We start from the raw sequence: 12,907 nt of genomic DNA on the forward strand, positions 1-12,907 counted from the left end.
TTATATGACTGTGCAGTGTTCCGTGTCTCTTTCTTCCACTCAGAAAAGCCATATTGTACATAGAGACAGGACCATACATACCTTCACTACTCCATCCTCAGTATCATAACAACTGTTCCTGAGCCTGTCAGACTGACTTCTGTGTGAATGAAAAAAAGAGAAACTTGTTTGTGTGAAATACTGAATCATCTCTTAAACAGAGTTAGAAATTATACTCAGACACAATAGTGGAAATATAGAGGTCTGAGCAAATCTCATGGATGCCCAAAATAATATTTGAACACATCTCGGGTACTCCTTCCTTCCATTATGTGAACCCTGCTGAAGAGGGTTTGAAACAGTGAAAGCACAGAGAGTGAGAGTCCCTGATACATTCCATTCCACTCTGAGACTGTTCTGTCATGATGTCGTCTGGGAAAGAAAGGTATGGGAGGGGGAGGAACAATACCTCTACTGGCTGGTCACTTTGTAATGTTTTCAGTCTTGTAAAAACTGAAAATGGTCCTACAGAATGAAGTGTTGTGAAAGTTAATGACGCTGTGCTGTGTATGAGATGAAAGCCATATTCCTATTATATTGTCATGTTGTTGCCATAGGGTGAAGTGGGAGGGGTGTAAAAACTATTATTTTACTAGAGGACATACTTTGGGAAATGCCACAGATTAATCCAGAAACCCTCAACAAATGTATTAGAAAGAAAGGGTTTGGGTGGGGGTGGGGGGAATATTCTTTTTTTATTCACAATATTTGTCCGAGCACTTACTGAAATGTGTTATGAACACATAGCACTTCATCTTTTAAATTTCCTTGTGTTTATTAAGGGTTAAATACAAGAGTGGTCATGATGAATACCACAAACGGACCACAAAATGTAGGGTCATTAAAGAAAGACCACAGGAGTTTAATACATGGTCATTAAACGTGTGGTCATTCAAATATGACCATGGGGATTTAGTACAGTTGTGGTCAATAAAAAATAACTAACTTTTTGTTCTCAAAGGTCATTATATTAGGTCATTAGAGGTGGGGTGGAAATCAGGGGTAAAATATTCATATACAGTTGAAGTCGGAAGTTTACATATACCTTAGCCAAATACATTTAAACTCAGTTTTTCACAATTCCTGACATTTAATCCTAGTAAAAATTCCCTGTTTTAGGTCAGTTAGGATCTCCAATTATTTTAAGAATGTGAAATGTCAGAATAATAGTAGAGAGAATGATTTATTTAAGCTTTTATTTCTTTCATCACATTCCCAGTGGGTCAGAAGTTTACATACACTCAATTAGTATTTGGTAGCATTGCCTTTAAATAGTTTAACTTGGGTCAAATGTTTCAGGTAGCCTTCCACAAGCTTCCCACAATAAGTTGGGTGAATTTTGGCCCATTCCTCCTGACAGAGCTGGTATAACTGAGTCAGGTTTGTAGGCCTCCTTGCTTGCACAAGCTTTTTCAGTTCTGCCCACAAATGTTCTATAGGATTGAGGTCAGGGATTTGTGATGGCCACTCCAATACCTTAACTTTGTTGTCCTTAAGCCATTTTGCCACAACTTTGGAAGTATGCTTTAACTTCCTGACTGATGTCTTGAGATGTTGCTTCAATATATCCACATAATTGTCCTTCCTCATGATGCCATCTATTTTGTGAAGTGCACCAGTCCCTCCTGCAGCAAAGCACCCCCACAGCATGATGCTGCCACACCCGTGCTTCACGGTTGGGATGGTGTTCTTCAGCTTGCAAGCTACCCCCTTTTTCCTCCAAACATAACGATGGTCATTATGGCCAAACAGTTCTATTTTTGTTTCATCAGACCAGAGGACATTTCTCCAAAAGTAAGATCTTTGTCCCCATGTGCAGTTGCAAACCGTAGTCTGGCTTTTTTATGGCGGTTTTGGAGCAGTGGCTTCTTCCTTGCTGAGCGGCCTTTCAGGTTATGTCGATATAGGACTCGTTTTACTGTGGATATAGATACTTTTGTACCTGTTTCCTCCAGCATCTGCACAAGGTCCTTTGCTGTTGTTCTGGGATTGATTTGCACTTTTCGCACCAAAGTACGTTTATCTCTAGGAGACAGAACGCATCTCCTTCCTAAGCGGTATGACGGCTGCGTGGTCCCATGGTGTTTATACTTGCATACTATTATTTGTATAGATGAACGTGGTACCTTCAGGCGTTTGGAAATTGCTCCCAAGGATGAACCAGACTTGTGGAGGTCTACAATTTTGTTTCTGATGTCTTGGCTGATTTCTTTTGATTTTCCCATGATGTCAAGCAAAGAGGCACTGAGTTTGAAGGTAGACCTTGAAATACATCCACAGGTACACCTCCAATTGACTCAAATGATGTCAATTAGCCTATCAGAAGCTTCTAAAGCCATGAATTGTCCAAGCTGTTTAAAGGCACAGTCAACTTAGTGTATGTAAACTTCTGACCCACTGGAATTGTGATACAGTGAATTATAAGTTAAATAATCTGTCTGTAAACAATTGTTGGAAAAATTACTTGTGTCATGCACAAAGTAGATGTCCTAACCGACTTGCCAAAGCTATAGTTTGTTAACAAGAAATTTGTGGAGTGGTTGAAAAACAAGTTTTAATGACTCCAACCTAAGTGTATGTAAACTTCAGACTTCAACTGTATTAACTCATATCAAAGATATTCCTTTTTATACTCCTCACCAGAAATTCCATCCCAAATATTGTGAGGTCATAAGAAAAAGACATCATCCCAAACTGAAATTATAGAGAGATTAAAATGTCCCAATCCTAAATTGCTGTCCTGGTCTTAGATTAAGCATTACTGATGGACTGGGTTGGATGTATAGGACCATATCTGTCATACGAGGGGATGTCTGTCCGTCTGTATATCTGTCCGTCGATTATAATTCCACTGGCTCTACTACAATAAGTCCAGATAAAAACCCTAACCCGCTCCATCACTGTGACTCTAACCCGTTTCTGTTCAAATATTTGTGAATATACCATCCATTCAAATTAAAATGAATCAATGTATAAAAACGATGATACTATTGATGATAATAAAATATTCCATTAGAGGAGCACAAGAAAGTTTCCTGATTTCCTTGTTCTAGTATCTGACTGACTGTCTATAAGATGTCTTGAAAGGTCTCTAAGTGTCTCAAGTCATCTCAACTTTATGTCTCAAGATGTCTCGAGACATCCTAAGATGAAGGTGATGGCTGAGTATGTATACCTGCCCCACACAACAATATTAATGAAAAAGTACCGGATGTAAAAACCATCATCCATATTCGTCCCTGTGGATCAGGTTTGAGTGTCCCTGGCCTGATGTTGTGCAGATAGAACTTTCCCATTAGACAGTATATATCCTCTCTAAGTAATAGCTCTGAAGATTTAGACAAAGGGTGTGTGCGTGCGCATGCATGTGTGTGACTGAGGCAGTGTTTGTGTGCGTGTAAGTGCGTGTGTGTCAGGGTGCGTGTCTGTCTGCCTGAGGCCGTGTGTATGCATACAGTGTATTGTGTGAATGGCCGGTGTGTGTATCTATGTGTGCGTATGCGAGCGTGTGTATGTTTCAGAGCGGGTGTTGTGTTGTTCCATGCAGCCCTAGGGAGGGGCTCTGACATTGAAGACGGGTTAAATCCTGTTTTACATTCAAGTGGCAGGCCCCAGTTCATTAGAGTGAGGATCAGTCCTCCTCAAGACCAAAGGAAGCGCATACTAAACAAGAGCAGTTGTTGGGGAGAAAATGTGAGTGTACGTGCGTGTGCCTGCCGTGTGTGTGCACGTCTGCTGTGTGTGTGTGTGTAAAGAGAGTTAAGAAATGACCTCAGGTTCCTCCTTTATCGCTTCTGTTCTTAGGAGTGAGTTCTTTAGCTGATAGCCTGTTCCATGCTGGGTGTAAAGGTGTCTCTCTACATCTCAGATAGGGACTGTGGATTTGTGGGGACATGGGCGTCTCTCCTCAACCCTACGCCCTGGCTGTCTGTCTGTCAGTGACTTCGAAGGCTTATCTCAGTCCCTGAATGGAGCTGCAGTCTCTAGTGAAATACCTTCGCACATGGGCCTGACAAGGTAGACCCCTCCCCCCTTCCTTTACACCCCCTCTACTTAATCCATTCCCAACTACATCACCCATACCACCCCTTCTCTACTTGCCCCACTACCTCTCCACCTCGTCTTCCCTCAATCTTCCCACTCATTTTACACTATTCCCTTCAATCTCTCCATCCCCACCCACACCACCTGTTCCACTCATTATTTCACTGCTACACCCCCATCCTCTATTCTGTCCAGGTTGGGAGGGGTGGGTAATATGCTCATCTACAACCTGCCATGGTGCCGTGAGGTGGGTTGGTGATGGTGTTGTGAGTCAGTCCATGGTCCAGGTGTTTGTCAGTGCGGGCGCGTGCTGCTGGGCGCCAGGCCCTTTAGACGCGCCAGACCCCAGCAGCCGCCTGCATGCCAAACAAAGCTGCCTGCGCAGTCAGACGCAGCCACGGAGGAGGAGGGGGGGTGGCACGATGCAGCACCCAGACACACCCTGCATGAGAAACTAACTGCGCCAAAACGCCTGGGGTGGAGAGAGAGAGAAGGAAAGAGGAGAGGGACGGTTAGTAAGAAGCACTGGAGTTTACCTGAGTGACACAGTCTGATATAGAGAGAAAAAGTGAGAGTAATAGAAAAAGCGGATGGGCATCTGACCTCAGGACAGAGAGGAGAGTCTCAGCAGCTCAAGCCTTGACCCGAACCTTCTCACCTCTCCAGTGAATCGATGGATGAGAGAGATAACCCACACCTGGGCAGTAACCTATTCAGTGATCACTATAATCACCCTCCCTGTGTTATCCAGACAGCACTGAGGTGCTGCTCTGTGTGTCGTGTACCCAGAGAGGAGGATGGAGGAATACATGGCATCAATGCTTGGTTGAGTGATAGGAACTACACAACACGGTTTGAATGAAGGGAATGTCAGCCATTTTGATTTCATATTCTTATTCCATTTCTCTGGTCAAATCTGATAGATAAGCCTACATTTGTGTGTGCAAAATTCGGATCTCTTTAAAGGTGCTACACATAGGATATTTTTGCATTGTAATTTCAGAAATTACAATGCTCGAGTTGAGCCTTTACTTTTGGTTTTGGTCCAACAGCTGTAAAAACAATATTTTTGTTATTGAATATATATTTCACAGCGATTTAGATGGTACAATGATTCCCTACACTATTCAGTGCTTGTTTTCTCACATAAACTGAAATTGAGCGAACAGTGTAGAATTTTTGCAACCGTGGAAATTAGTGATTTCCACTAAATAACACAGCCAAAGTCAGAACAGCTTTCTCCCTTTTGACAACAGAGCCACACCGGAGGGAGAAATCAATAGGCGAATATCACAGCCAATCACAACACTGGCGGGTAAGTAATACTGTGAAACACTATCATTCCACTATTAGCGCCAAATATATTATGGACATTTTCTGAAATTACAATGCAAACATTTTAAAACATCCTGTGTAGCACCTTTATGTATTCACGTAGGGGTCAAACACACAACACAAGTTTGATGTTGCAACTGTGTTTATGTACATACTCATACATAAAGTCTAATGATGTACAGTAAGTTGCACTGAAGGCCATGCAGAAATCAAATACATCACACTGCAACTCCATACAGATCTCCTCTAACCAAGAGACTAACTCGCCTCGTTCCACCATCCAGGTCTCGCAAGCTAATGTTCTGTAGTGCAGCGGTCAGGTCAGGATGGTGGATCAGGCTAGAGGCTAACCATACCTAAATGTACTCCATCATCTCATACAAACATCAAGCATACGGGTTACCCAAATGGTATGGTTTCTCACTAAAATCTCTCCCAAAAGACAAAGAGGTTGAGGGTGGTATTTTGATGAAGTTGTTGCTCCAACTATCAATCCTCGATTGAGTAAATGTATGAAATAACATTACTTTATGGTTAAAATACTTTATAAATCAACTATTGAATTCAAGATTGCATTGAACATGTTTAATAAAGTAATTATAACTTATGACAAAAAAAACATGGCAAAGTGCTATTTGCTTTGTGACAAAACTATATGAATCACAAAACCCTTTGGAAAAAATAAGCCGAAGCCTTTATGGGTTAAAATAATCTGTTCCATCTGTAAGAACAGAACAAACACAGAAGAAAAACCCACAGACTGACACAAAAACAGAGAAATCGATTACATAAAGATAGAGCATTGCTGATGACCTACAGTATTTATACCTTATATCGCAAATTCACATAGGCCTAGTTCATCCATTCAACACAGCAACATAGGCTACATCTCTTCATTCTACATCACCAGCATGGATTACTACAGAGAATCCAAGTAGTCCTTTGTATAGATATAGAATAAACTGATATAAAAAATATCAATCAAAACCATATTTAGGTGAACACGGCATGAGTTGGCTCAGAGTATGGTTTAGGAATTGTACAGGGCACTTTGATTCATAAAGTAAACATGATCAGGAGTAAATATACTCAAAGGACTCACTCTCACTGAGTGTGTGTGTGTGTGCACAAAATACAACTAAATTAAAAAATCTAACATTGATATTATGAACTCTATCACAGCAATTTCACACAATCACCCACCCACACAAACTACTATGACAGAGGACAGAACCAAACAACCACCACATTTACATTTTACATTTAAGTCATTTAGCAGACACTCTACCACAAATCATGTCTTTCACTGATCGCCTTTATTCCCACGTGTCTTTGAGTGTCATACACACTCCCTCTCAGTCCTCTCCCTCTCTGTCTCACTCACAAACAAACACCTCTTCACCTTTGCCACTCACACTCTACTTGTCTTGGCCTTTGTTGTTGCCGTGGTGCCTGTCGCCATGGGAGTGGTTGCCGCGGTCCCGACAGTCTGGACACTCCCCTCCGTCATCGTCCTCGTCCTCCTCATGTATAATCTCCACCTCCAGGCGTCCGGTGTAGAGCGATACCGCACACAGCCAGAAGAGGGCGATGCTGCTCACCACAGCAACATTCAGCAGCACGGCTGGCAGGGAGAGAAACATCATCCTCCTCAGGGAAAACAGGCTGCCCACGTAGGACGCCCCGCCGAACGATACACACACACCACCCAGGATGAAGAAAGCTGGGGGAGAGAGCGAGAGTGAGAGGCGGAAAGACTGATGACCTAAAGTAGTATATTTATAATGGGTTTGTTTCAGCAAACTTAAGGTCTGTTCTGATAATTATGCTTTGCCCCAATAGAATTGAGCCCTGCCCCTGGCCCTCCTAACCATATCCTGCCTCTCGTCCCACGTCACTCTGGACGAAAGCGATGACCCCGATCCCGGTGGCCAGGAGTCCGTTCCGGAACCAAGACAGGAACCCTGGAACAGAAAAACACGGAGCTTACAGCCCAGTCTGAAAACACCCCTCATCCCTTCCTCTAACCCTGTCAATGTTTGCAGTCAGAAGCTTCTCCCATATTGCTCAAGTTCCTGGATTCAGATATAGCCTACAGATGCATGCAGATCTTCTTTCACTTCTTACACTACAATAATTGGTCTAACTGTGCCAACAGGAATAATAACAAAATGCATAGCAAAGTAATTAAATAAATAGCCTATGTCTTTGAACCTCTTCCTAATCTAAATGTACAGTTACCAGTTTCGTGGGACTTTCTCAGCATCTGCAGAGCAAAAAACAAAACAAAAAAGCAGTGATTTAGAAAGACGGTTCATGTCAGCACACACACAGATAATATCTGTAATACAGGTGTATATTCATGCTATATGGAAACGCAAAAAGGAGAATCAAGTCGTACCTATTTACTTTCACTTTGAACTTACCAAGGCATCCGCCTTATCGAGTTCTGTCATCTGATGATACTCTGGCATCCGAGCCTTGCCCCATGGCCCCTTCTCAGCCACCCATTTCCACGACGACCCGTGGACTCTTCTCACCGGCAGTACCCCTAGGTACTGCGGCCTGACGTGTTTCACAACCCGGGCGAACTGAGATGCAATCCGCGGCAGCTGTCTGCACGTAAACCAACTCAAGGCAGCCATAGCTCGCTAAAAACACAGCACGACCATTGCATGCCCTGTGAACTTTCACACTGCAAACGACACACGGAAGGAGGCGGTGCTCCCGTGCACAATGGTGGGGAAACATATTATGGTAGCGCCGTCCTGCGTTTGTTATTGTAAAATAAACCGTGCCATATTAATCCTTTATTCAATTTGTATTTTATATTGTAAATGCTTAACGTAGGCTGTTTCTCACAGGTTTCTCCTTTACTGCCACATTTCCTCTCTGGGTGCATCCTGTTAATCTCCTTAATACTTTACCTGCGACTTGACTTGTGTTTAGCTCATTCAGACACCAGAGGGCATCGCTAGACCACAAAATGGAGTCCATTATCCCATTGTGCCAATTTAACAGTTCTAGGGTTTTAAATTGTTTGTGTGTCAGGATAGGAACCTAACTTTCGGTCAGGGTTTCCCCTAGGACCCTAATTAGTGGGGAACATGTAAAAGGTATAAAACCACCCTTGGACCCGCTGCAGCAGTCAACTTTTATTTTATTTTTTATTTTTTTAGGAGGTCCAGTGTGGAGTCTGTGCTGCTTTATTGCTATGCCTGGCTGTTACACGGATGTGGGCAACCATTTTGGGGTCCATGCATTCTGATTGAGAGTAAATGTTTGCGGTGTGGTCGATTGTAGTGAGAAGTTATATGTTGAGTTTGGTTATCATTGTTTTTTGTTTTTGTTTGACAACATTCCAAATGTTTTTGTAAAGTTATGCATCTACAGTAATGCACATTAGTTTCCAGTTGGTTTGTGTTTGGATAGGCTTTATAAATGGGTCTAGAATATCTGACTTTGAATATGGTACATATTGTTAGGGATGTGAATGTTCTGCATTTGAACCTATGCAAGGCCATGTACAGTGCCTTCAGAAAGTATACACACCCCTTTACGTTTTCCACATTTTGTTGTGTTACAGCCTGGATTTAAACTTGATTAAATAGAGATTTTTTTTGTCACACACAATACCCCATAATGTCAGTGGAATTGTTTTTTTGTGTGTTAAAAAAAAAAATGAAAAGCTGAAATGTCTTGAGTTAATAAGTATTCAGTCCCTTTGTTATGGCAAGCCTAAGTAAGTTCAGGAGTAATAATTTGCTTACTTCACATAAGTTGCATGGACTCACTCTGTGTGCCATAATAGTGTTTAAAATGATTCTTGAATGACTACCTCATCTATGTACCGCACACATACGATTATCGGTAAGGTCCCTCAGTCGAGCAGTGAATTTCGAACACAGATTCAACCACAAAGACCAGGGAAGATTTTCCAATGCCTTGCAAAAGGCAACTATTGGTAGATGTAAAATAAAAAGACATTGAATATCCCTTTGAGCATGGTGAAGTTATTAATTACACTTTGGATGGTGTATCAATACACCCAGTCACTACAAAGACACAGGTATCCTTCATAAGTTGCCGGAGAGGAAGGAAACCTCTCAGGGATTTAACCATGAGGTGAATGGTGACTTTAAAACAGTTACAGAGTTTAATGGCTGTGATAGGAGAAAACTGAGGCTGGATCAACAACATTGTAGTTACTCCACAATACTAACCTAATTGACAGAGTGAAAAGAAGGAAGAATGTAGAGAATACAAATATTCCAAAACATGCATCCTGTTTGCAACAAGGCACTAAAGTAAAACTGCAAAAAATGTGGCAAAGAAATTAACTTTATGTCCTGAACACAAAGCGTTATGTATGTGTTTTCAATCATGGTGGTGGCTGCATCATGTTATGGGTATGCTTGTTATCGGCAAGGACTAGGGATTTTTTTTAATGATAGAAAGAAACGGAATAGAGCTAAGCACAGGCAAAGTCCTACAGGAAAACCTAGTTCAGTCTGCTTTCAACAGACACTGGGAGACAAATTCACCTTTTAGCAGGACTATAACCTAAAACACAAGGCCAAATATACACTGGAGTTGCTTACCAAGATGACATTGAATGTTCCTGAGTGGCCTAGTTAAAATGTGGACTTAAATTGGCTTGAAAATCTATGGCAAGACTTGAAAATGTCTGTCTAGCAATGGTCAACGACCAACTTGACAGAGCTTGAAGAATTTTTTAAAAGAACAATGTGCAAATATTGTACAATCCAGGTGTGCAAAGATCTTACAGACTTACCCAGAAAGACTCACAGCTGTAATCGCTGCCAAAGGTGACTCTAATATGTATTGACTCAGGGTTGAATACTTATCTAATCAAGATATATTAGTGTTTTCTTTTTCATATATATTTTTTTTACAATTGCTAGAATTTTTCTTCCACTTTGACATTACAGAGTATTTTGTGTAGATTGTTGAAAAAAAAGAGGATTCAATCTATTTTAATCCCACTTATACAATAAAATGTGGGAAAAGTAAAGGGGTGTGAATACTTTCTGAAGGCACTGTATGTGTCAATGACTGTGTATCTTATTGCTGCTGTTGGGTGTGTGTGTGCGTGCATGTGTGACTGGTCATTGTAGGATAAGTGGGGGACCTCTTCCTGTCTGTCTCTCTGTGTGGTGGGCCCTTTGTCTCCTGCAGTCCTTAGGGACACAGACAGACCACGCCCGCCCTACCTGATGATTGTTTAGTGTGAGGAGCACGGGGAGGCAGGCGGGGGGTCTCAGGAACAAGGGGGGTGTGGGTGTTGACAGGGGGCTTTCAGGAAGGCCAACAACTCTTTGATGTGATGAGCAGCTGACACTCTGGTCTCAGTCACGCCACCTACTACTGACCATGCTGGATACACACACACACAAACGCGCACAAACGCGCCACACACACACACACACACACACACACACACACACACACACACACACACACACACACACACACACACACACACACACACACACACACACACACACACACACACACACACACACACACACACACACACACACACACACACACACACACACACACACACACACACACACACACCAGTTTTAAGATCAGTTTTAGTTTACTTGAATAATGCTCAGGGCTAGGGACTGGAGGAAATCTGATCAGAAACCGAGAGTAATGGAATTAATATATTAAGTTGGTGAAAGCTTTAGGTGGGAGAACCTCTTTAGTTGAAGTCAATGGCAGAAGTGTGCAACAATACAGAAAATAACTAGACACCCAGCTATCAATATCCTGGGTTAGATCTCAGCTATCAATATCCTGGGTTAGACAAAACATGTGTCCCGTGTGGCTCACTTGGTAGAGCATGGCACTTGCAATGCTAGGGTTGTGGCTTTGATTCCCACAGGGGACAAGTATGAAAATGTATGTACTTACTACTGTAAGTCGCCCTGGATAAGAGCGTCTGCTAAATGACGTAAATGAGAAGACATCAGGGCTTCACTTTATGCTGATCACACTTTTACAATGAAGTGCAAGCAGCACATGCTTTTATATTGTGATAACTGAAGGGCAACACACTGCTGGTCTGGATGTCTGGGCCCATATCCACAAAGCGTCTCAGATTAGGAGTGCTGATTTAGGATCTGTCCATATAATCTCATTATTATGATCTAAAAGGCTAAACTGATCCTAGATCAGCACTCCTACTCTGAGAGGCTTTGGGGATATGGGCCATGAACACTGAGCAGTGAGATGTTGAGGTCATCAGAAGAAGTGCTTGTGTGGTGACTATATACTTCTGGACTGGCTCCAGGAGGGAGCAGAAAAAGACGTGGATGTGAATGGCGTTTTTGTTCCAGACGAGAAGTGAGAGGCACTAGGACCATTGTCTTGGTGTGTGTTTGTGTGGCTGTGTTTATCTTTCCAATTATGTGTGTGTCTCTCCATGAGTGCGTCTTTGTGTGTGTGTCTCCGTGTGTGTGAGTGTGTGTGTGTGTTAGTGGATTTATGTTGGCACGTACTGTAGTAGCCGTGTTGCTAGATACTTGATATTGATATGGTTACATAAAGGGGCCTGAGGCTATGAGCATTTGGATTATGAAAAGAGGTATTAGAGAGAGGAGGAGCAGGAATGGGGTTAGTATATGGGAGGGCAGATTCTGGGATATCATAGACAACATCCCAAATGGCACCCTATTCCCTTGTGCACTACTGGTCAAAAATAATGCACTGCATAGGGAATAGGGTTCCATTTGGAATGGAACCATAGAGTTCATTCTGGTCTTCAGAACGCTGTGTGACCACACTGTAATCTCCTCAACTCTGTAGTGACATGCAAGCTGCCCCCCCCCCACCAGTTTTATATTCCTTTCTCTGTTTGTCTCTTGCCATTCATTCCATCTTTATACAGTGGGGGAAAAAAGTATTTAGTCAGCCACCAATTGTGCATGTTCTCCCACTTAAAAAGATGAGAGAGGCCTGTAATTTTCATCATAGGTACACGTCAACTATGACAGACAAAAATAGATTTTTTTTCTCCAGAAAATCACATTGTAGGATTTTTAATGAATTTATTTGCAAATTATGGTGGAAAATAAGTATTTGGTCAATAACAAAAGTTTCTCAATACTTTGTTATATACCCTTTGTTGGCAATGACACAGGTCAAACGTTTTCTGTAAGTCTTCACAAGGTTTTCACACACTGTTGCTGGTATTTTGGCCCATTCCTCCATGCAGATCTCCTCTAGAGCAGTGATGTTTTGGGGCTGTCGCTGGGCAACACGGACTTTCAACTCCCTCCAAAGATTTTCTATGGGGTTGAGATCTGGAGACTGGCTAGGCCACTCCAGGACCTTGAAATGCTTCTTACGAAGCCACTCCTTCATTGCCCGGGCGGTGTGTTTGGGATCATTGTCATGCTGAAAGACCCAGCCACGTTTCATCTTCAATGCCCTTGCTGATGGAAGGAGGTTTTCA

General features: G+C 42.3%; 1 protein-coding gene across 1 annotated transcript; it reads right to left on the minus strand.

Annotated features, from left to right (window-relative positions):
- Positions 1-5,545: 5,545 nt before the first annotated feature.
- LOC311101287 (transmembrane protein 160-like) lies at positions 5,546-8,117 on the minus strand. Its single transcript, XM_084142416.1, has 4 exons — positions 7,845-8,117; positions 7,660-7,684; positions 7,290-7,382; positions 5,546-7,141 (listed from the first exon to the last, which is right to left on the minus strand). Exons 1-4 carry the CDS (start codon positions 8,061-8,063, stop codon positions 6,837-6,839), a joined length of 642 nt encoding a protein of 213 aa, XP_083998542.1. The 5' UTR covers positions 8,064-8,117; the 3' UTR covers positions 5,546-6,836.
- Positions 8,118-12,907: the final 4,790 nt, after the last annotated feature.

Source organism: Coregonus lavaretus, assembly GCF_964263955.1.
Source record: "Coregonus lavaretus genome assembly, chromosome: 26".
In the NCBI taxonomy this organism is placed as follows: Eukaryota; Metazoa; Chordata; class Actinopteri; order Salmoniformes; family Salmonidae; genus Coregonus; species Coregonus lavaretus.

Excerpts from the sequence above, each read along its gene's own strand:
- LOC311101287 (XM_084142416.1), bottom strand. The coding sequence starts at position 8,063 with ATGGCTGCCTTGAGTTGGTTTACGTGCAGACAGCTGCCGCGGATTGCA. Across the intron at positions 7,685-7,844 it reads TCGATAAGGCGGATGCCTTG|ATGCTGAGAAAGTCCCACGA; the intron begins GTAAGTTCAAAG and ends TTTGCTCTGCAG. Across the intron at positions 7,142-7,289 it reads GGGACGAGAGGCAGGATATG|CTTTCTTCATCCTGGGTGGT; the intron begins GTTAGGAGGGCC and ends TCTCTCCCCCAG.